General features: G+C 44.0%; 1 protein-coding gene across 1 annotated transcript in view; it reads right to left on the bottom strand.

The window, feature by feature from the left end:
• The window catches only part of ZNF541 (zinc finger protein 541), a 1,260,340-nt gene that overhangs the window by 541,939 nt on the left and 693,638 nt on the right, over positions 1 to 24,763 (bottom strand). The window contains exon 9 of the mRNA XM_086938682.1: positions 9,881 to 10,035. Within this exon, the coding sequence (XP_086794808.1) occupies positions 9,881 to 10,035 (155 nt within the window). The remainder of the gene's footprint in view (positions 1 to 9,880; positions 10,036 to 24,763) is intronic.

Raw genomic sequence — 24,763 nt, 5'->3', positions numbered from 1 at the left:
ACTCTTTTAAAAGGGAATACAAAGTTCATTATGAGTTTCAGTATATACATACACAGATACCAAGTTAAAATATGGGATAAAATAAATTATATAGTAAACATTTATAGGGAGCTAAGACAATAATACCACAACCAGTTATAATTCCAGACACTTTATTTTTTCATGCAGGCCCATAAGTAGGACGCTACAGAAAAGCAAACTAGGGGGTCGGAGAGTGATTTTAAAAAGTACAGTGCGACCACGCTTTAAGATCAGTACGATATACTCTTTCCTTTCCCTATGATAGAATCCACAGAAAAATAATAGGTGAAGGTCAGTTTCAAGAGACTTCATATCACAGGGACAGAAGGTCAGTTCTGAATGGTTGCACATTTTTGCTGGGAACCCTAACGTAAGAGGTTTCAAATTTAATCGGAATCACTGTAATATAAATTTAATTTGCGGTAGGTAGGCATCCTCTAGGTAGAAGTATCCTCCCTCTAACATAGATGGAACTGGTTGATAAGCGAGGACCGACTTTTTTACTGTCGTTCTTCTCACTATGGGTGTATTGGGCCTTCAGCATAAATATGTCCACCAGCTTTTGTTTTGACATCAGTCTACAAGCCAGTGGGTCCTTAAATAGATCTTTAGTTTAACCATTTGATCCTTTTATAATTTTCTAATCCATAAAGAAGGAGACCAGAGAGGTTGGGGTGGTTCCTAGAGCTAGACATTTACTAATGCTAGTCTGAGTAGATGTTATTATTGCGGGGATCAGCTTGAGCTTGTCAATTTGGACCCATTTCAGTAGATAACCATTTTTTTCTAGCCAGTAGAGGGAGGTCTATATTCTGGTGCCTACTCTTCTCCCTAGGATTCAGGGTTAATTCACAAGTTAAAATAGCATGGTCACTAAAACTCGTAAATTGGTCATCTGTGTGTCTAAAACTATCAATAATGGTGCTAGAAACCATTATGAAATCAACTGTTGATTCCTGGGCTTCACAGTGAAAGGTTTTCAGAGGGAAGTCCACAAAGTTATTCCAAATGTTAACTATGGCCATATTCCTAGTGAACAAAGTCATATTAAGACTATTTCTATAATTACTGTGGGAGAAGTGGAGGACGTGATTTCCCACCAAATCGACCAGGCCGCAAACATTATATTAGTTATACTTGCACAGGTGAATATTAAAATCTCCCATCCAAAATATGGTTTGTGCGTCAGCTCTCTTTTTTAAATTTAGTGCCCGATCAATTGCCATATTTACCTCATCTACAACCATATGCATTTTAGGTCCAACATTGTTATTATAATACTAGCAGCCCGTCCCGACGTTGTCCGGGTATGAATTGCTGCCGGCCAGTAGTACATTGTTTTGTAGGATTTCATTTTGATAGCATTTCTTATCTGTGACAGGCCTGTGAAACGCTCCGATTCACAGTGCACTGCTGATGCACTTAAGAGTGCGCGTTCAGTAGTGTGTGAACTCGAGTTTCCCTACTTCATTTTTCCCTGCAATATTACATAGCGCGAACTCAACAACATGGCATGAGCACAATTTACATTACAGAAGAACACATTCATTTCTGGTAGGCACGGGGAGACAAAGCGATTTGCCTGGAATCACAGGATGTTGAGCTGATGCAGGGATTCGAACGTAGCTCCCCAGCTCAAAAGTTCGCAATTCTAGAACTTGTGGCGGGAGGTGTGTCTAAAAGTGTATGTCGGTGCTGGCCATCAATGAGAGAGACCTGTGCATTTTTCAAATCGGTGGTGAAAAAATATGAGTATGTTGCTGGAGATGTGGGCCGCCGTGCCACCAATGTACTTACCGGGGGAGGGTAAACACCCATTATTCCGCAACTTTCTTTCCGCATACCATCACTCCGCATACTTTCATTGCTAAAGTACCATGACTCCGCAATGCCATTATAACGCATGGCATTACATTTTATATGCTTTTACCACGCATACATTTCAACGAAATTCGTTGTAAATGCATGAATGGTAAAACAATGTTTTTTTAAAATATTTGGATAAGGTAAGTATGGGTATAGGGGTATATGTTTTGGAGTTCTGGGGTATATGTTTTGGGGTGTTTGGGTATTTTAAGTGTTCAGATATAGTTTTGGGTTATGGGGTACAGGGGTGGGTTTAGGGATAGGTATGGGTTTTGGGGTACAGGGGTATTTTTAGGGTTCAGGGCTAGGGTTGGGTTTTGGGGTATAGGGGTATTTTTAGGGTTCAGGGGTAGGTTTGGGTTTTGGGGTACAGGGGCATTTTAAGGGTTCAGGGCTAGGTTTGGGTTTTGGGGTACAGGGGTATTTTTCGGGTTCAGGGCTGGGTTTGGGGGTACAGGGGTATTTTAGGGTTCAGGGGTGGTTTTGGGGTATAAGGTTATTTTTATGGTTCAGGGCTAGTTTTGGGGTACAGGGGTATTTATAGGGTTCAGGGCTAGGTTTGGGTTTTGGGGTACAGGGGTATTTTTAGGGTTTAGGAATAGGTTTGGGTTTTGGGGTACAGGGTATTTTTATAGGGTTGAGATGGGTTAGTGTTTAAGGGTGTTGGGGTATTTTAAGGAGTAAGGGTGGGTTATGATTATGGGGTGCAGGGGTATTTAAAGGGAGCGGGGTGGACACCCGGAGCTGGAATGTACAGAACCTGGGAAGAAAAAACAATGAAATATTGGGCAGAACGCTCGCTTTTTGTTTTGTAATCCCACGCCCCGCACACGCCCACGCCCCCAGCACACTCCCACAGCACACGATATGAGACATGGCATGAAGGGCGGAACTTACCACACGCCCCCAGCGTTTGTCACGCCCCCAGCACACGCCCACAGCACAACGCAGACACGCCCACAAGGGACTACTTTGCTGGCACTGTTCTTTTACCTTTTAAATGTATATGGTGGGCGTCTGCATAGCCTATGTCCTTCTGCTGCAACTGCCCTTTCCAACGCTGTATTGGGTGTTGTGATTGGTGCTGTGGTTCCTGAGATTACCCGCCTCAAAGGTTTGGGCTCTCTCTTTATTATATTAGTATAGATTTTATTAGAAGCCAGGTGCCTTCATTGGGGAGCTCAAGAATAGGAAGATTAATAAAGGGGCTTCTACCATTAAACTTCTTAACTTTCAATGTCAGTGTATTTGGGATTAGCGTTAGAAGGCCCCCCTTGGGTCTCCCTGCAACTGACAGAGTTGCCTTAGTCTGAAATGAACGAAAACGATTGATGAAGACAGGTTCCGTAGCCCATGTCTCCTGGAAACAGGAGATGTCATTGTCCTGCCAAAATGTTTGCCAATGTGCGTTACCCAGTTTACTAGTAATACCTGCCACATTCCAAGATGTTATTTTAAATAAGCTACTTTGTCCTTTCGCAATTTTATTAGATTTGGGGGTGACTGGAATGACAGGAGAAAGGTCTCTGGAGCGAGCACCTCGATTGTGGAAGAGGGTAGTCAATCGCAGTGATCTAAATCAGAAAATGGCGCAAATCTATTCTCTGTGGGCACCCCCAACCTCGCAGCATCCATATTACTTTCAAATGTGGACCTCAGCGGGCCACCTGTTAGATTTGCTCTTGGGTCCTGGGGCAGGGGCTGAGGGAGTCTATAAAAGTGGTCCAAAAAAAGCCCCACAATCTGTGTACCCTTCGTAGGGTTTCTATGTAGTAGATCTTGATGCAAAGTGATTATAAAAGTTTATTACTACACAGTCACCTTCCGTTGATTTTCTGGATGGACCCAACCAGCCTACCCTTCTGACCACAATGATTTGTTTAGCCAATGAAGGACCCCTATGTCCATAGTAAGTGTGTGACAGGACAACCAGTGTAGGGATTTGTCTATCAATTGGACCATAGTTTCAAGCTGGCCCGCCCTCAAAGTGAGAATGTTACCCGAACTAGTACAAGGGGAGAAGATGCCGGAGGGCGGTGGAGCGTCTGATAAGTAGCGGCAGACAAACCCATATTAGTCCCCGAATGAGATCTTTGCTTTCCTTGATCCCCTAATGGATTTACCCGTATATTGGTCACAATCCTAGTTGGGATATTTCTAAGTGATTGTGAAGTTGTATCTACCCCTGAGATAATCGGATGGGCGGTAGATAGTGGGTGGGGGATTTGTTGGGGGATAGGATCAGAAATGCCTGCCTTAATATTTAAATGACATAGATGATTCTCCCTAATGGTAGGTTCCTGATAAGCCCCCTTCCCTGCCCCTGTTTCCGTCAAGGTAACAAAGCCCCTCCCAACCCCTGAAGACTGGGTAGAGGAGGAATTACTTGTGCCCAGGCCCTCAATGTTTTTAAGTCTCTCTTCAATTTGTGTTTGCTTGAGTAAGAGGGGGTTCAGGAGCACGGTGACCAAAGTCTCTAGTCTTTTCCATGTATCGTCATCAGACATCCTGGACAACAATGACGGAGTTGGTATAGTGCTTACAGTTGATCTTTGTCCATACCCAATTTCTCCATTCCCTCTTAATTTGCCAGATCGAGCGGTTTTCAGGGGTTTTTGTTTTTGGAGTCCACCATTTTTTCTCCTTTTGACTGGTGGCCCACTATTATTGACTTACTGGAATTTAGCAGTCTGGCCCCTAGTGACTATGTTGGGACCTGTTGCATCAGTTAAAGTGTTCGCTCAGCTGTTACTCCTAATAAATCTACGCTTCTTACCTTAAGTCTCTGAGCAGCATCTTTCATTTACGTCATTGCCTCCTTGAAGATACGAGCTGCAGGTACTGCCCATTTTACCAGCTGCTGACAAGTAGGGACTGCTTTGCGAAACAGTGAGGTGCATGGCAGCCTGTAAGCCCCAATTACTGAGAACGGTCTACAAAGTGAGTGAGTGAGTGCCTGAGGTAGACCCTGGACCTGCTGCACAATCTAGAGGCCATCAACCGTGGGTGCTGGTGGGTGCAAGGCCTGCAAGCGGGCTACTCCAGTGGCGGTAAACTGGTGAATGACTTTTAGGAGGCCGCCCGTCACGCATCTCACACGCAGGAGACCAGGAGTGGCGCGGATCATGCTGAGGGGCAGGTGAAACGACATCGGTGGCCGTCTGATATTTTGCCCCTGCACTGAGTGGGAGAAGGCCGGGCTCATCTACCAGCCCCTACCTAAAATGAAAGGAGCGCGCAAATAGGTGTGCTGTGGGCGCATTGCGATGCGGGCTGCCGGGGAGAGGCAAGTTTCTACCTGGGACATAGCTGACTGTTGGCTGCCCTGGCGCTGAGCACAACCCATAAATCACAGTAAGGAATATATAATGCAAAAAGGGAGACACAGGTCCAACAAGCGGTGCAGAACCTCGCTGTACAGGAGGGTATGGAACTAATTTCTACGTGGCCGCAAATTGGCACTGAGGAGGCCCTTTGGAACGCAGGAGGAGGACTGACCGCTAAAGAAGGTGACTTGCACAGAAGGCCTATACAACCTGACTGACGCCAGAAAACCTCTGCTTTCAATACTGATCCTAGAGGGGCACACCTGGCCTATCAAACATGGTAGCGACTATTGCGAAATAACCTCTGTGCAACACTGTGGCTGGTGGTAATCCCCCTGCGCCAGAGGACTGGCATTTGAGACCAGGGTGGCCGCATCATCCTTCTAAAGCCAGAGGAGAACAGCCCAGTCTCCTACACACTGCAGAGAACACACGTGGGACTTGAGCTGTGGCCCTGGCCCACAAAGTAGGTTAATTAATGACCCAGCTGGAAAAGAAATGCAAGGTAGAGCACCAAAGAGACACGCACACCCCACAGATTAGCCCCAAGTACTGTGTGCCATTGGCTGTATGCGATATGCAAGTTTCAAGTGCCCTTTATCCAGCTGAAGTAGCTGCTGTGTATTCTTCATACAACATACCACACCCCATGGTGGAGGGGACAGACTACGAACCCAGCTTCTGACACTCTCCAGCCCCAACTGAGCACTAAGGGGTCACGGACAGTGACGCGAAGTTGGCTGCATGGGCGAAACGTCCTGTGCTGCATACGAGTCGAGGAGCACATCGAGAATATAACAACATGAGAACCTGCAAGTGGGGAAATAGCCTTATAAGATTTGGGGGTGCAGTGACAAGCCAATAAAGGGAAGAAGGATAGAAACCAAACATGCCTCAATTTTGAGACCCCAAGCTCTGCAAAACTGCCACCCGACGCAGTGGCAAGTCAGGAGAGGGCCTCAGGCTCCCAGGATGTGACCACACTGGAAGCTACGTTCCTGGTGATGCAAAGTAGTCACCAGTCAATTGACGGAAAGATAGACCCAATAAATATCAGTATGGACCACATGGCTGCTAAGTTGGACAAGCAATCCTTCTGTATCACAGAAGCGGAACAGCGAATCTCTAAAATGGATTACGAACTTCAATCTGTTAGCACGAAATGCTTAAAGATGGAGCAGTATTGGCAGTCATAAAAGCCAAATATAGGGACTTGAAGGCGCAATTGCGCCAAAATAATTTGCACATTACCGGGGTCCCTGAATCAACTAACACAGGGAAGATGGAAACCTATGTTGAGATTATGTTGGCCCCAGTATTTGGCCCAGATAACCTATACCAGTTCCTGGTGGTGGAAAGGGAGCATATATCCCTCATGGTGCAGCCCCCACCTGGCATGTCTCTGTGTCCAATCATAGCAAATTTCTAAATCATCATGACAGGGATACAGTCCTTCAACTGTCATGAGAAAAAAAGAGACATTGAGTATCAGAGAAATCGGATTGCATTCTCTCCGTCTTTATGGCGGCTGTCCTAGCGGGCAGAAAATCATTTCTACGGGTGAAGCTACAGCTACAATAAGCCAACAACACATACACCATGCTTTACCTGGTGCGTGTGCGGGTCAAATACCAAATGAAACAGCACCTTTGCGACATCCAAAGCTGCTAAAGACTTCCTCAAATCCCTTACCCCACACAAACAAGACTGTTGTACGGATGAACCCAGGGAGGAGGAATCCGAAGTGGGAACAACAACACCAGCTACATCTACAACTGAATATGACTCAACGTCCATTCCAGGATGCATAATGGTGCAGGGCGTTTCTCCCTTTCGTATGGACGGCAGCCAACGAGACAGGCTCAATGGCCAAAAATGATGGCAAGACTTTGAATTTCCTAACCAGCTCCGTAAATCTGGAGGGGTATGGGGATCCTGGCAACTCGTCAAGCATGAGCACCCTAGATGAGTTTGACAAGTACAACAGACATACAATGTTTATCTCTGAATATTTTCTTGTTGTATACCTTCTTCTTAGTACACAGGAATGTCTTTGGCAGGTTTTGTATGCTGAAGTGGGAGGGAGGAGTTTAAGGGTTGTTTGTTTGCATGCAGCCTGTTCACATCACTCATCATTGGGCACATTACAAGGCATAACCCATGTACCCCAATTGTATATAAACACCCAAGATGGCCAAAACCAGTGGTAAAATAAACCTACTTATATGGAATATACGTGGGATAAATAACCCCCACAAAACTAGACTAGTCATCCAATATTTGGACCAACACAGCTTTTCAAAACACATCAATAAAAGGCATTGCATTTACCATGCCAATAGCTCAAACTCTCGCAAATGTGAGACCTTTAGTTATTTAATTCACAAAGTGAGCCACTTTTATTTTGGTGCCCGGGACTATTTTCTGCCCCTGTCCACCCCTGGTTACATTAAAGAACATTCTTTTTGAAATGAAGAATTGCTCCATAAAAGTTAACTGCAACCGCTCCTGCAGAACATATGTACAGTCAAGTGTTTCTCTTTAACTACCAGAACCGGAACTCCTGAAGTTTATGAGTTTTATTACGGGTGCCCGCCCTGAACAGATATCCAGATCCGGGGTGGCACTTTTAAAATCATCCCTGAATGGGTGCTACGTTATTAGGCGGAAGCAGCTGCAAACTCTGCATCACCGATGTGCAAGTTTCTAATCGAACACCTCACAAGTCGAGAAAAATTGATCGGTGTGCTCTCAGCAGGGAGTTTTAGAGTGAGGTGTGAAATGCTGGATGGCGCATCACCCTTGCTTCTCACATTGTGCGGCATAAGGTAAACACTGTGAGTGTGCTCTCAGCAGGGAGTTTTAGAGTGAGGTGTGAAATGCTGGATGGCGCATCACCCTCGCTCCTCACGTTGTGCGGCATAAGTTAAACACCGTGAAACTGCTTGTTGCATCTCTTCCCCTTGCACAGCTAACGCAATTCACAGTGTTTGTTACAATACAGCGTGAAAACCGTTCTGTACATTTTGACGTTGTTTAATATTTATAATGGTGAAGGTGTGTAACTTACTATGTGATATGCTATAATGTGCTTTGGTTTATGTCTTTTGTATACAGGATAGACAGGTTGTTAGAAGAAAAAGCGTGTCGCTCACCGGGCTTAAGGACATCCCGAGTCGAGTGTGAGTGCGCATTAAGAAAACAAAAGTGAAATTGCATGAGGCTTGCGAGGACGGAAGGGGGACAGGAGATGTGCACATCGCGTGTCTGTACGTGTGTGTTCACGGGCGCGTTCACAATTGCAGTCGGGTCTGCGCTGCACATCTCGTGTCTCCCTTCAGAAGCAAGTCAGTAACAATAGATCTCGCTAGCGACAGCGCTTTCGCGCTTCGTCGCCAGGCCAGACCTAACAAAGACACCTAACACTCACTAAAACGTTCATGCTGAATTGTATAGCACCCAAAGTTCTGCCACAATAGCTAAAATAGATGAATACCTGAGAGATGTAGCTCTTGGCTAGCACCTGGCCAGAGTGAGTACCTCCTTTAACTTATCACAGTTGAAGACCTTAAGGATACCATACGTACTCTTCCTTAAGGGATCGCCCTTGGCCTGGATGGGAGAATTTTATAAAGAATTTGCAGAGCTCCTCGCACCACATTTACAAGCCATGTATGAGGAATACTACCAGAAACAAATCCTGTCACCCTCATTGCACGAAGCCTTGATTGGGACAAATTGGACTCCTAAATGCCTTCTGTGAATACCTAAAGTCTTAAAATTAGGATTTATCTCAATTTAGGAGTAGTAAAGTTAGGACTCCTAAATAACTTCTGTGAATACCGAAATGAGTAAGTGCCTCCTGTGAATACCAAATTGAGTAAGTGCCTTCTGTGAATACCAAAATGGTAGTAAGTTTAGGATTTTGTCTTAAGTTGGTTCTGTGAATCGGGCCCGTTGTCTTTTGCAAAATGCACTCAGTGACAGCTCTTGAAGTGCCAGCTGTTTTGTCAGCCACTAAGTACACTGTACAGTGCCAACCATCAACTGTAGTGCAGAGTACCAGCTGGCGAGTACTGTCCGCAGCGTCAGATTCCAATTAAAGTGCACATATTTTAAATGATTTGTTGCACCTGAACACTAACAGCTACATTTGATTTGTTTGTTAGTTACATGTGTATTGACTGTATGAAGAAAATAGGTTTCAAAACATTTAAATTTGCTGAGTTCCGAATACTTGCATACTATGTATATTCAAGGTGGCAGTACAAATCTTGTGTGTATGCCTGTGCAAGTTCAGTATACTTGCATGACTGTGCAAATTCATGCTTCATTGTTTCTGTATCTGTGCTTACTGAGGACGTGTCTACATTTGCGTGTCGGTGTCTTCATGCAAGTCTAAATGTCAGTAAACGTACATTCTATGTTTCTATAAATTTGTGAGCATTCTCGTTGTGTCGATAGTACACATATCTGAATCAGAGCGTCAGTTCTGCATTCACCATTAAGTCAAATCTAGTGGCTTTGTCAATATTTGTTTAAAAAAATCTACTACTAAAGTAGTCTTTCTAGCAAACCACCAAAGGCAGGTTAATAATTATTTGAAAGGCAGTGTTTAAATACAAAAAGACAACTTTAAATACACGTTTCTTTGTATTGTTACGCACAATGGGCCGCACCTCCATCTTGTGTGTCTTGGTTGGTCTCAACATTTCCCCAGGGTTTCCACACCAGAAAGGCTGGATGCTTGTCACACTCCACTAAAGTTCGATCTTGGAGTGGTGGAATCTCAGCCTGAAATCGACTTCCAACGTTAATATGTCTACCAAAAAAAAAAAAGAAAAAAAATCAAGCAGTGCAATGAAATACGTGATGAGAGGTCATCGTTTTATAAATATATAAATAAATAAGAACGAAAATACAAATAAGAACGAAAAGAAGCTACTTCCCAACAACAGCGGGCACTCTCCTCACTTTCCAAAAACTCCTTATATCACCTGATTGTCAGGAAATGAATAATCATTTTTGCAGACTCTGCAGAACCAACTGAATTTGTCAAGTGGGAACAGGTAGAAAGATTCATTCTGAGCGGCCAGCAAAACATCCTTGTGGCAAAGCAAACACATCTTTTTTTTTTAACTGTAAATTATTGATTTTGCATAGAAACAGAAAACATACAGTGCAAATGATGTGATCCACATATATATGCCTGGTCATTGAGTGTAGCTCCTTATATTACTCTACATCAACCTGACAACATACTGTGGTGAAGCACTTCTCCTAATGCCATCAAATGGAATATGCGTGTCTGTGACTGCCCATGATCTTTTCAGACCCTGTGTCGATACAGTGTTGGCTTGTTGCGACAGCAAGTCCTCAAGTTCTGCATGCACAGTCCTGATGAAGTATTTCGGGGTTCCCAAGGCCTACACGCTCCAGAGATTACCCACATACACAAAAGAACTGTTGGCACGGAAGCTGTAAAAGGCAAAGAACAAGTTTATTAAGACCCCATGGGGTGGTGGTACACTCAAACAGCACCCTTCGGTATTGCAAGAGGTATCACACCGAACACCGGTGTGACCCCGTTTATATACAATTTTGGGGCAATAAAAGATAGGCGGCACAAGTTAAGACACAGTTTTAGAGACATACATGGTCATGTTTTGGAATACTGCCAGCTCATTGGAGGGTTTCAAACCCGCTGGTCAGTTAGCGGCACATTCCTGAAGCTATACGGGTCAGTGAGAACTGCGCATGTGTGGCTTGACCAGTACTAAAAATATCCTGTTGCTGGGCAGATGTGAGTGGTCAGTGGAACGGACAAAGGACTAAAGGGCACGTCGGCCACGAGGCCGCTCATGATCTAAGATGGCCGCCACAGTATTCAAAATGGCGTTTATCGTATACAGCCAAGTTAAGGAGGACAACGTGTAGGTTCAGCTAATCGCTAACACGGACGGGCCAATTACAACAGACGACCCTTTTAGCGTTTAGCTGAATCTACCTCATAATGAACATAGTCTGGATGTTCGTCCTCGATGTCAATTAACATAATTTGTGTCACCTCCTTATGTAGCATCATTTTATCATGGACAAGAGCTCGTCTCGATGGCAAACAGGCCGATAGGCACATTGAACATAATGCAGGACCACATTGGATACACAAGCAGATAAAAAACATTGCTCCCACAAGTATACAGAAAATTGTCAACAGTTTCCAGCCCCAAGTTGCAATCATGGACCAGAACCATCCAGAAAGTGTCCAAGTTCCATTGTCCGGGTGTATTTCGGCAGCTATTTTATGCAGCTTTGAAATCGCATCATACACGGATGGAGAATTATCAGGCACGTAAACGCAACAGCTGCTTCCAATGATCCTACATGCCCCCCCACGATCAGCCAAAACAACATCCAGCACCATCCGGTTTTGGAGGGTGACAATTCTGGAAATCTGCAGTTCTTCGGTAATATTCCCCAGGGCAATAGCAGTGTCATTTGCAACAGCCTCAACAACACGTGTCAGGCGTCTGATCTTCCGACTGTTCAATGCGGCCCCCACAAAGGAGAATAGTCCCAGATTGAAATCCACATATTGTTGCAACGCAGTGTCCGTTTGATCAATGTCCTCTAGTGCAACAGTTCGCTTAACTCTGTTCAAAACAAAGTCATGGTACAGAGTATAGTCGTTGTGATACATCGGTGGGGCAATGAATACAGGAGGTAGCACAAACGATACATAACATGTGCCCAACCACCCCACTGGAAGCTGATGGTACCCCTTCGTTCCACAGATGAAGTAGGTGTTTCTGGATGCAACAAATGAAATGCCATTCGGGCTATCGAACGTGAGAGTAACGTTACATTCACTTTTCCCCACTGCAATCGTGCCCTTATTTCGGATACATAAATCAGCTTTTGTAGCAATGACATTTATAACATGAGCACTTGATACATTCACATTTCTCTGATTGCTGTATATTCGTGGAGCAGACACATTGTCGGGCTTATACTCTTCCCATTCAAAACGTGTACCCTCAGCCCGTGGAAACCCATCCTTGTCATGGAGACATTCTTTATTTAGGCGGAAAAGCACCCCCCCTTTGGTTGGCCATCTCAAGGTAAAGAGGAGGGTGTACCAGGCATTGCAAGACCCATTATGCGAAAACGGGAGTGGAATAAGTGGGGTGCCCCCTCTCTTCTGGTGCCCAGGCAACATTCCACACACCCAGCAATTAGAAGTATTGGTCATATTATGTGTGTGGTGAAGAATCTGAATGAAGCTGTTATTTAAGTACGTTTGACGGTGGCGCTCTTCATGAAATGGCAGTGTAAAATGAAAATGTTCAGACGGTGCCGGGGTAGTCGGCAGCAAATGTTCACGTACAGGCACCACAAGTTCGACTACCCAGGCTATAACAGCTATCACCACAATCGTAAAAACAAAAAGAAAGGCACCCAGTATTTTCTTATCTCGCGATGCCATCGATGCCATAGTTCAAGAAAGTTTTGTGCAAAGTCTCAAAGAACACAAATTGTTCACAGTTTCTCACAAATAGTCTCTGATACACGTACGTGTATACCTAAAAAAAAAGAAAAATGCGGTGCTGAACTCCGAGGTAGCCGTTGTTTTCTTCTCCGGGCCAAGACGGGTGTCGCTACTCTGGCAGAACTGATCCCCCCCCCTTGGAATTCCCGGTTTCCGTTTCACAAACCTGGAGCGGTTACCAACCAGTTCAAAAAGGAAAAAATCTTCTTTATCGCGGTCGTAGATTGTAGCGCTCTCTTCCAGCAGCAGATTGGTCCGGGAAGGCTCCCTCTACTTCGGCCGACGTCACAGCTGGGCTCTTTTCTTTCTCCAAGATCTCTTTATAATCAGTAAGCACAGCAGGAGTCACCAGATCCGGAGAGACTCGGCGACAGTGAGTCGAATGCACCCACCGCTTCCTGTTGGTCACTCGTACTGCGGTGCGGGTTGCCAGAAGGACCTGCTCGGGGCCCTTCCACCTGGGCTCCAAACTGCTTGCTCTTTCAAACGAACGGATCATCACATGATCCCCAGGACAAAGATCGTGGCCTTCTCCAGTAGAGTTGTCAGGGAGCGCTTCTCGAACCTGTTGATGAATGGAGAGCAAATCATTTGTTAATCGTGCCAAATAATCATTCATCATAACACAAGGCACATCATGTATCAATCGCGGCTTGGGCACTCCCCAGATATTCATGGGGCGGCCAAACACCACCTCATAAGGTGTAAGGCCAGTTCGTGAATGGGGCACTGATCTAAGAGACAGTAGTGCTAGCGGCAACGCATCTGGCCACTTCAATGATGTAGACGCCACAATTTTGGCCAGCTTAAGCTTCAACGTTGCATTGTACCGCTCGACCAAACCTGCTGACTGAGGGTGGAATACAGCGTGGAACTTTTGCTGAATCCCCAACCCCTTCAGTACATACTCCACAATCTTTCCGACAAAATGGGGCCCATTATCGCTCCACAAAAATTTGCAAACTCCAAAGCGAGGAAAGAATTCTTTAAGCAACACCTTAGCTGTTGTCAAAGCTGTATTGTCTTTCGTGGGGTAGGCCTCAACCCATTTGCTAAAGGCACACACCACCACTAAGACGTACTTCAGGTTATTGCAGCGCTCGAGTTGGATGTAATCCATTTGAAGGACTTCAAACGGTGCAGAAGGTGGAACGAACCCTCCTTTCGGAGTATAGGCCCCCTTTCCAGGATTGTGTTGCAAACATACCAGGCAGGTCTGCACTACTCTCTTTGCAGTGTTCGCAATCCCAGGATGTTCCCAAACTCGTGTTAAAAGCTGAGTGATTGCAAGAGCTCCGACATGCGCCAGTCCATGTGTCATCCGGACCATCGCCTGTAAGTAAGCCGCAGGCAATTTCCACTTCTCCATGTCTTTGCTTCTCCAACATCCCTCATCATCTAGCACCCCATCTGCTGCCCAAGCCGCAAGCTCAGATTCTGTAGCTGAATTTTGTATATCCCGTATCTCTGCTCTAGCATCACTCCATCGTTCAGCCTGCGATTGTACCACGTACATGGGGGAGCTAGTTCGGGACTTAGCCGTTTGCCTTGCTATGCTGTCTGCAAAGGCATTTCCTTGGCCCACCTTATCCGTAATTTTCTTATGGGCACTGCACTTCACTATCGCTACTTTTTTAGGGCCAAGCAGCGCATTTAGGAGATCACGCACTAACTCTCCGTGCATAATGTGCTCCCCATGTGACGTCAGAAACCCGCGTTCCCTCCAAAGAAGCCCGAAGTCATGGGCCACTCCAAAGGCGTACCGGCTGTCTGTGTATATGTTCACATATAGGCCAGCACTCAATTCGCAGGCTCTTGTTAAGGCTATCAGCTCTGCTGCCTGAGCCGATTTTTGTGGTATTCGAGCTGTTTCTACCACCGTCTTAAGAGTCGTGATCGCATATGCTGCGGAAGTCGTGCCATCTGGCAGCCTCAAACACGATCCATCAACCCACAGTTCCCCATCCACATCTGGAAGTGGCACATCCTGTAAGTCAACACGACCCTTTGTCTGTTCCTCAGTCAGGAAAACACAATCATGATGTTTTTCTTCCTGACCCTCCTCGGCCGGATAGGGCAATAAAGTCGCGGGGTTCAAAGTAGCGCATCTCTTCAATGTTATGTGTGGCGCTAAAAGTGTCAACTCATATCCTGTAAGTCGTGCACTCGTGAGGTATTGGGTCTTTGTTTGGTTTAACAGGGCATCTACTGCGTGAGGAACCAACACCAGCAATTTGTGTGATAACACTATGCCCTCACTCTGTCGTATGGCTACTGCTGTTGCCGCTACTGCTCGAAAACACCCAGGCAGCCCTCGTGCTACAGGATCCAAAATGGCAGAGAAGTATGCACATGGTCTCTGCTTATCCCCGTGTAACTGCACTAACACTGACAACGCGCACCCATCATTCTCGTGCACGTACAATGTGAAAAGTTTCGTGTAGTCTGGTGTTCCTAACACGGGTGCAGAACAAAGGGCCTGTCTCAACTGTTCAAAGGCTTTCTGACATTCGTCTGTCCACTCAAGAGGCATCGGTGTAGTTTTGGACAACAGTGCTAGCAGAGGTTTTATGATATGTGAGAAACCCATGATCCATTGTCTACAAAAAGATGTCAACCCTATAAAGGCACGCACATCTCTCTGCGTGCGGGGGACTGGTGTATCTAAAATCGCCTGAATTCGATCAGATGTTAATGCCCTCCCCTCCTTAGACAACAGATGACCGAGGTAGGTCACCTGGGGTCTACAGTATTGAAGCTTTTTCTTGGAGACCTTGTGATTGTTTTGTGCCAAAAAGGACAGCAACGCAAGCGTGCTCTGTTCACATTGTATATAGGAGTCAGCAGCAAGCAAAAGGTCATCCACGTACTGGATGAGCGCAACGCCAGACTGCAATTCGAAGGAATCTAGTTGTCGTTTCAAAGCCTGGCTGTAGATGCTAGGGCTCTCAGTATAGCCTTGGGGAACACGACAAAATCTATACGATTTATTATTGAGCGTAAAACCAAACAGATATCTGCTATCTTGGTGAACAGGGATAGAAAAGAACGCATTCTTTAGATCGATAACGCTAAAAGTGGTGGCTGTCGGTGGAACCAAAGTAAGCAAAGTCGTGATATCAGACACCACTGGGTATTGGGGAATGACAATTTTATTTATTTCACGCAAATCAATAATAAATCGATAGATCTTGCCATCTGAATCTCTCTTAAGAATTGGTAGAATAGGGCTGTTACAGACATTATAAGGGACCTCCTCCACTACCCCTGCAGAAATCAAATCCTGAACAATATGTGTTAGTGCAATTTCACCTTCCTTCGAGATCTTATACTGTGGCACTCGTGGTAGAGGGGCCCCCTCCTTAACAGTGATATGTATTGGTGGAATACGCATCTCTCCCACATCCGTATCTGATGTCGCCCACAACGTGTGCGGCAGAGAGGCCAAAGCGGGAATATCTAAAATGACACAAAATCTGTCACGTTCAGGGCAATCATCAGGATCAGGGTAGTTGTCATTCAGAATAACCCGCACTCCTTCTGGAGCGCAGCGTATTGTTGCTCGAAAATATTTAAGTAAATCAATGCCCAAGATATTATCTGGGGTATGGGGCGATAACAAAAATTGGCCAAAACTAAAGTACTTGTCAATGCATAGTGCAAGGGGCTTGGACAATGGGCTGGGGGAGGGTGTGCCATCAAACCCTACACACGTAATCGTTTCGCCAGACAGGGGAGCCCTCGGAACCAAGTTTTTCGACAGAGCGCTACGAGTAGCTCCTGTGTCGACTAGAAACTGATCAGTAGAACCCAAAATACCCGCTGTTACATATGGACCTTGCTGATCTACTGGCACTTCGACTGATTCCTTACCCCATCCTACGCAATCCTATGCATGCGCATAATCCTGATGTTCCACATTCTCTCCTTCCAAAATCTGATATTGATTCCGTCTATCAAACGTATTTCGTTCGTCCTGACCACGGCCCCTCTCCTCAACCTGTCTACGATCACCTCCGCCACCTCTCGCTCCAGTATAACCTCCTCTTGACCTTCCACTGCCTCGACCACGCTGACTACGCTGTTCACGAAGTACCGGACAATCATCGGCCCAATGCCCAAACTCCTTACAATAAGCACACTGATCCTCCGCAATGTCCGTACGACCATACGACGCATTTCCTCCACCTCGTCTACCTCTATCATTCCCTCTACTCTGTGTTCCCCGAACCTGTGCCAACATCACCTTCGTTTTCAATTCCTTCGTCTTTTTCTCTACATTTTCTTTAGCCTCCACTTCCTGCCGCTCATAGTACTGAGCCATAGTTAACAAGGACGCAGGGGTCGCCGTGGCCCAGGAACTCTCACTCGACTTCAATCGCTTTGCAATCTCTGGTAGGAGATTAGCCACATACTTATCTACAAACAAATGCCGACCCGTATCGTCAGTTAAAGATTGACCACTGTAATCATGAAATGCCTCCTCAAAGCGTGTAAAGAAATCTGAGACTGTTTCATCTGGTTTCTGCTTGCACGACGTTAACATGGTCCAATCTATCTTTTTGGCAGGAACAAGCGTTTTCAATTTATGCAAAATAGCTGCCGGAAGATCTAGAATTAGCTGACAAGGCTTACATGCTGGTTCTCTATCTAAATCTGCAGCATTTATCTCTTTCCAGGTCCCCCCCAAAATCGTTTCGTCATTAGTTTTACGAATTTGCCTCCACATATCAGGTGGTAAAATTAGCCCAAAAAAACAAATCTATATCTACAAGAGTCATCACACAAGACGATATAGCCCCCTCTACCCCCTCATAGAATGCCGCTGGGTTCTTTCGGAGATCAGGTAAAGAGTTTTTAAGTGCCATGACATCTGCTCTATTCCATGGTGTGTACACCCAATTATACACAAAATATCCCTTCGCATCCTTTGACAATTTATCATCGTCCGTACCTTCCCCTTTTGGTGGAACATACAAAGGCGCGGCTTCACGCATAGGCATAACATGCAACGCAGAGCTCTTATCTGAACCACGAAGAGAACACTCCTTAACCGCCCCGTCGTTTCCCGGCTCGGACTCCTTTTTCCTCCGTTTCAGTTCCTGTCGCAAATACGTCGTCTCATCCCGCAGCGCGATCAAATGTTTGAACAGGTCATCCACATCTGTAAGATCAAAATCACCTTTAGCTAAATTCTCACGATATACCGACAAAGCTTTAGGTTCTAACGTTTCAGAAACTTCACGATATGCATTTACAACTTCATCCGCTAAAGTGGACAAGAAATACATTAATTCAAGATCCGACCACCCCTGTTTCTCCGCTACCAACTGTTCCTGAGTAATACAATGCTTATTCACTTTACGAGCCCAACTGCGTAAATGAGCGGACCTCTCCGCAGTAAACCTGAGAGCCGATACCCCTTTCTGGCTCACTTGAATCTGCCCATCATCCTCGGAATCCGCAGCCGGAGCCGTCGGTGAAACGTACGGAGGCGGTGACCGATCTAACAAAGAAAAATCATCAATTTCATTATTAAGGACAGGATAAAGCGGTCGGCGAATAGGAAACTGACCAGTCGTTTGCAATTTACGTTCCCGTTCCTCCCTCTCTTTCTTCTCCTGAGCCTCCTTCTCCTCAAGCTGTAAAGCCTTATCCCGAGCAGCCTTACGCTGCTCTTTGTCCGCCAAGGCAACCTCACGCTTCATTCGTTCACGCGCCACTTTCTCCCACATTCGTACACAATCAAACATATTTTGTCTAGACCTACGTTGAAACATACATTGCTCGACAAATTGGATTTTACTCAAATCGTATGACCCGTGTAGGGGCCATTGCAATTCGGGATCGGCCTTAGTGTACTTATGCCATAATTTACTGTACATAATAGGTGGAAGGCCGTGCTTGATATACATGTCCCTATTTGGTGTTCCCTCTGGGGGAGCCGGCTGTGATTCCGCTAACCTAATTGATGCATCATCTCCTAAGCAACACATTCCCCGGAGTTTGCTGAAAACAGGCATGTTCAAAAAGTATCACGAAAGCGTGACACCTAGACCAAATGGCACTTACAGTTCTTCACACGATTGTGCCGCTCAAAGGAAAAAACAAGGTTAGAGAAACATCTCTACATGCCTGCCTATGTGAAGTGCACTACACATATAAGTTCAAAGATCACAAATTCAAAATGTTAGCTAACTCAGATCAAAGTTCACAAAATTCGGCGAGCGTCCGAAGACTACCTCACCGATCACAAATCTCAGGACTTCAGTAAGCGTCCGAAGACTACCTTACCGAACACAAATCTTACCAATTCTCAAAAGTCCAGATTCCAACTGCCAAGGTCTTGTAAGCCAAATCAGCCAAACGGCACTTTCTCAGTAAAGCGGACACTCGAAAACTCAGTCGGAGACCGGCGCCACCTGGAAGGTCAGATCGGAAGGAAAGGAAAAGACACCTTGGCAGCCAAGACTCGGGTCACTCGTGGCAGTGCGCATCCATGGCGAATTTCCAAGCCTTCGTCACGACCTCTCCTTCAGGCATCCGAGTCGCCGATGAGTCCCTTCGTGGTCGCCAATTGAAGTATTTCGGGGTTCCCAAGGCCTACACGCTCCAGAGATTACCCACATACACAAAAGAACTGTTGGCACGGAAGCTGTAAAAGGCAAAGAACAAGTTTATTAAGACCCCATGGGGTGGTGGTACACTCAAACAGCACCCTTCGGTATTGCAAGAGGTATCACACCGAACACCGGTGTGACCCCGTTTATATACAATTTTGGGGCAATAAAAGATAGGCGGCACAAGTTAAGACACAGTTTTAGAGACATACATGGTCATGTTTTGGAATACTGCCAGCTCATTGGAGGGTTTCAAACCCGCTGGTCAGTTAGCGGCACATTCCTGAAGCTATACGGGTCAGTGAGAACTGCGCATGTGTGGCTTGACCAGTACTAAAAATATCCTGTTGCTGGGCAGATGTGAGTGGTCAGTGGAACGGACAAAGGACTAAAGGGCACGTCGGCCACGAGGCCGCTCATGATCTAAGATGGCCGCCACAGTATTCAAAATGGCGTTTATCGTATACAGCCAAGTTAAGGAGGACAACGTGTAGGTTCAGCTAATCGCTAACACGGACGGGCCAATTACAACACTGAGCTGGGGGTAAGCAGGGCCAAAGGATCTGTTGAAGGGCTAAAGGTTGAGCTGGCCCTTCTGAAAGTGGGTGGTAGAAAAACATCACAATAAATGATGTTTCTTTTTTTTCTATGGTCTGAGGTATTTTGTCAGTGTCTAAGACCACTATAATTATGCTTGATCAGAAACATAAATGACTGAATCATTTAGTCTTCAAAAAGTCTCTAGGGTGGGAACGCTTGAACTTTGGCTGCGATCTTCTTACCTTCTTGCATAATTGACTTTTCATAAATTAAACATGGTGAGTGCTGGCATTTTCTTCTTTGGAATAATCAAATCATCTGAATAACACTGGGTTGCTTTCTGATACTCCTCAGTATCAGTCTGAAAATGGATGACGTTTCAAACAAGCGATCACACAGGACAGCAGAGAGGATCAATGCATAGAAAGACCATGATGCTTGTGGCCAAACCCAAACTGGAATACATTTTGTATTTGCTACATTCAAGTGTGTAGTATTCACTCCAAGATGGTTGAGATGTTTTAGGAGTATTTATTGTAGATCAATAGTACAGCAGTAATACAGCCCCACCAGGAGCACTTGCCCTTCTCTAACTGTGGTTTCCAGAGCCCAACTTTCTATATTATATCATTCTTACAGAGTTCCACTGGTGGAGCAATGGATGACATAAACTAAAATGTAGCTAGGATATAACATATCCTTTTTTCTTCCAAAAAGGTAAACAGTAAATAATACCATAGTCGACTGGAAAGAAAACAGAAACTAGATGAGCAGGAAAGAGTAGAGAGAACCAGAGAGAGACAAGCAGAGCAATAAAGAAGACAATCGAAATATGAGAAACAGATAAATATAATCCATTAATCATCCTGCCTTCTCTATATAACCAAAGAAAAGAAAGAGAAAGGGAGAAACCAACAATGACTACCCCTGCACACCTACTGGCCAGGCAGGTATGCGAGAAGGCAACCCAAAATCAGGAAGAAACAAGATGACAGAGAAGAAGAGAAATACAAAGGATTACCTTTACTTCCCTGTAATAAAAAAATATTAAGATAATAAAATGTTAAGAGCAGTGGGTGAAACAGTATACTAAAACAAGAAGCAAAACGTTGAGGATAAACATAACACCCAGTGTACTCAAACCCTGCACCATAGAAATAGGACTAGAACCCAAACTGTGCACCCTGTAAGGGTAGAAATAAGTGTGTATAGGAGCGACCTCGAGTGGAGATCAAACTATTGTGCACTGTAGAATAAAACAAACACCTCACACCAGACACCTTAAGTAAGGTAAGAACGTGCACTGTAGTGAAGGTATAAGTATGTAGTGTCATGTCCGTGTAAGGACACACTTCGACTGGAGGTCAAATGTTATGCACAGGATGATGGGGAAAGACCCAAAAAACACACCTCCGGAGAGGTCAAGAGATTGTGCATAGTAAATGCGGGACAACAGTCCATGCGACAGGTAAGCATTGTGCACTGTACCCATAGGCGAAAAGCTTGTAAGACACACCCTGTGTAGGGTAACAGAATAAGAATCGACGACCATGAGAGAAGGTCTCTTGATGTCCACTGTAGTGAGGGGAAACACCCAGGACTGAAACCTAGACAGTGTGCACTGTGTGAAAGTAAAAATATTGTGCATCGTACAATACTAAAAATATTCTGCACCGTACAAAAGAGACGACACCCCAATGAGGTAAAGACAATGTGCACTGTCAGTTAACTGTGTAATTAGAGTAAAGACTAGTGTAGAGGCAAAAACATTTAACTGTGTAATAAGAGTAAAGACTTGTGTAGAGGCAAAAACGTTATGAAATCAGGTCAATAACATGTAACTCTATGAGCATGGATGAAAAACGTGCAGTACAGATAACGTCAAAATACTAGTATTGCCAAGACAGTAACATGTTATAAATGAAAAACAATGTGGCTCCATCCCGAAAACTGCTGACTTAAAAAAAACAGTACCTGAGAATGCCATTATACATTACAATGGCACAAACAAGACAACAGTTCACATGGTGCCACCGCATTATAAGGCAATTCAGTCCAAACGATGACGATCCCACGTAGTAGACTCAGAAAAGGTTTCGTTGAAAGAAACATAATGCAGCAATAAAGGCCCATTCACTCAAAACAAGATGATTTGGCGACAGAAACGCGGCGTAAAAACTGGACAGACTTTTAATCTGTTTTTATTTTAGTTTTGCAAATTACAACAATATGAGAGATATCATGTATCACATAAAGTTGACCACTGAACTCCATCAGGATATTAATGCGTGATTTGAGAAGTAGAACGTGAGAGAATGACATTGTGAGTAGTCTTCAACTTGAATAACTTTATTGGCAATCCGATCATTGACAGCCACTGCTCAATAAAGCCAAAAGATGGCGGCACACTGGAAAAATGCTTCCCGAGTGGCTTGAGGGATGTTAGTGGTCAAAAACGTCCATGAGCAGCACTGTTGGTGTCAAACTGTTGTGACATCAGGAAGAGCATGAAGATCCTGAATGTGATCGTAGAGCAGGTAAGCTTCACGCGACATACGCAGCTCGCGCAACAGATTTAAGAAGGCACAATGACAGTACAACTGCTCCCATGTTAGAAAATAAAGATTAAGGAAACAAAACATAACAAGACTCACAAAATACCTGGGTACTGGTGCCATTACATGGCTGTAGTCACAGACACAAGGTAAACCTTCCTCGCGCTGTATCATGCACACAAGGTCCAAAATAAAAATGACCACATCATAACAAAATAATTCTGTACAAACCTCTCCAAAAACGGGGGTTGAAAGGAGCAGGAAAACAAATAGTGCTGTCATATACTTCCTTGTGTTTCTTGAAAAGCGCAACATCCATGTTAGAGGTGTCACAGCCACAGTCTTTACTTGTCTAAATTTGCACGAGGGCCTACAAATGGTGCCACTTTAGCTTTGGTTAAAATAAATTACCAAGTTCTTATTTTGATGAGACGCTGTAGGGATGGGCAGCAGGAACTGAGTTCTTGAGACGCTGTAGAAACAGCATGCAGTACTTTGAGCTGTGGTTGAAATCCAGTTAAGGTTGATGCAGCTACAGAACAGCCTTGATTTGTAGCTTGAAGGAGACGCTGTAGGAACAGCAGGAACAGAGTTTTTGAGATGATGTAGGAACAGCAGGCGGAGACTTGAGCTGCGTAGAGAGTGGAACAGGCACATTTGTGTAGAGAACGACCGATGTAGAGGTCACTGGTGGGGCTGATGTGTGCCAGTAGTAGCAGCTGTAGTTACAGGAGTTGCTTGAGATTGACAGGAGGTTCCAAGATAATCCACATTTGAAAACTGAAGGTCTTTAAAGGTCCCCAGGCAGTTTCATTGATGATCCTCATCGCCATAAAAATGTAGTAAACACTACAAGATGGTTGAGTTGTTTTAGGAGTATTTACTGTAGATCAATAGTACAGCAGTAATACAGCCCCACCAGGAGCAGCCAGCAAGGTGCTCAGCCCTTCTCCAACTGTGGTTTCCAGAGCCCAACATTCTATATTATATCATTCTTACAGTTCCACTGGTGGAGCAATGGATGACATAAACTACAATATAGCTAGGATATAACGAAGTGATACCTAGGATAGGGGTAGGAGAGAGCCCAGGTAGCTGAACTCAATTGGTAGACACAGGTCAGTCAGGCCTCCTATGTAGTTGAATCAGAGTTTTAGGTGTGGGTAAGAGTAAACAGAGATTCCCTGGCATTGTATGGAAGGGCTTACCCCACACAGGTTCACAGGTAGTTAAGAGGGGTGGACACATTTGTACCCTTCATTTGAGTTTCTACTGATTGGAGAATCCAAGCTCCACCCCAACATCCTACTGATGGTGAGCAGTCAAAATATCGAAAAATAAATATCCACCTACACTAATATCGAGTTGATAATATCGATGTTAAGAATATCGATGGACAGAATATCGACCCTAAGGTAAGTAATATCGATTTTTTTATATCGATGTAAGTAATATCGAAGTTAGTAATATCAAAATCAAATATATTGATGTTACTAATATCGATATTTATATTATTGTTATGTATTTGATTATGTATTTAATATGTATGTGTTATATGTTTTTTGTTAAGTGTTTTACTGGTTTTAAAATGTATGTATACAATTTTTACATGTTGATAATGTTTTTTTAAAGTCAATTTTGTGTTTTAGTACCGTAGCGGTTTGTGGGTTTATAGGGGAATAGGGTGGGAAGTAATTTAATTATTCTAAATTAATCATTAATTTGTAGGAATTATAAATTAATTTCAATTAACTTTTGCATTTAAGTTCTGTAGCGGGTTTGGATTTATAGGGAAATAGGGTAGGAAGTAATTTAATTGTAATTAAGTAACAATTTATTTTCATTTATTGGAATTGTTAATTATTGGTAATTAATTTGTAATAATTGGTAATTATTTTTTATTATTTATTAATTGATAATTATGTTAAGTGTATTAATTTATTATTGGAGTGTGTTGTGCGTTTATAGGGGAATAGTGTTGGAAGTGATTGAAATCTAATTAAATAAATATTAAATTTATTGTTAGGTATTGATCATTATTTTTTGGGACATTAATTATTAATTGTTAATTATTCTAAATTATAATTTGTAGTTATGAAAATTAATTTATTGATTAATCATTAATTGGTAATAAAATAGTATTTATTGATATTTGTAATGAATATATTCATAAGTAATTATTAATTGGTAATTCATTCTTAATACTAATTATTTTTTGGTATAGACAAATATTTAATTATTCAATCTTTTTTAATTGGTAATTACTTTTTAATAATTCATATGTTT

Source organism: Lissotriton vulgaris, chromosome 9 (assembly GCF_964263255.1).
Source record: "Lissotriton vulgaris chromosome 9, aLisVul1.2, whole genome shotgun sequence".
Taxonomy (NCBI): domain Eukaryota; kingdom Metazoa; phylum Chordata; class Amphibia; order Caudata; family Salamandridae; genus Lissotriton; species Lissotriton vulgaris.
This window is presented reverse-complemented; position numbering and strand designations above follow the sequence as displayed.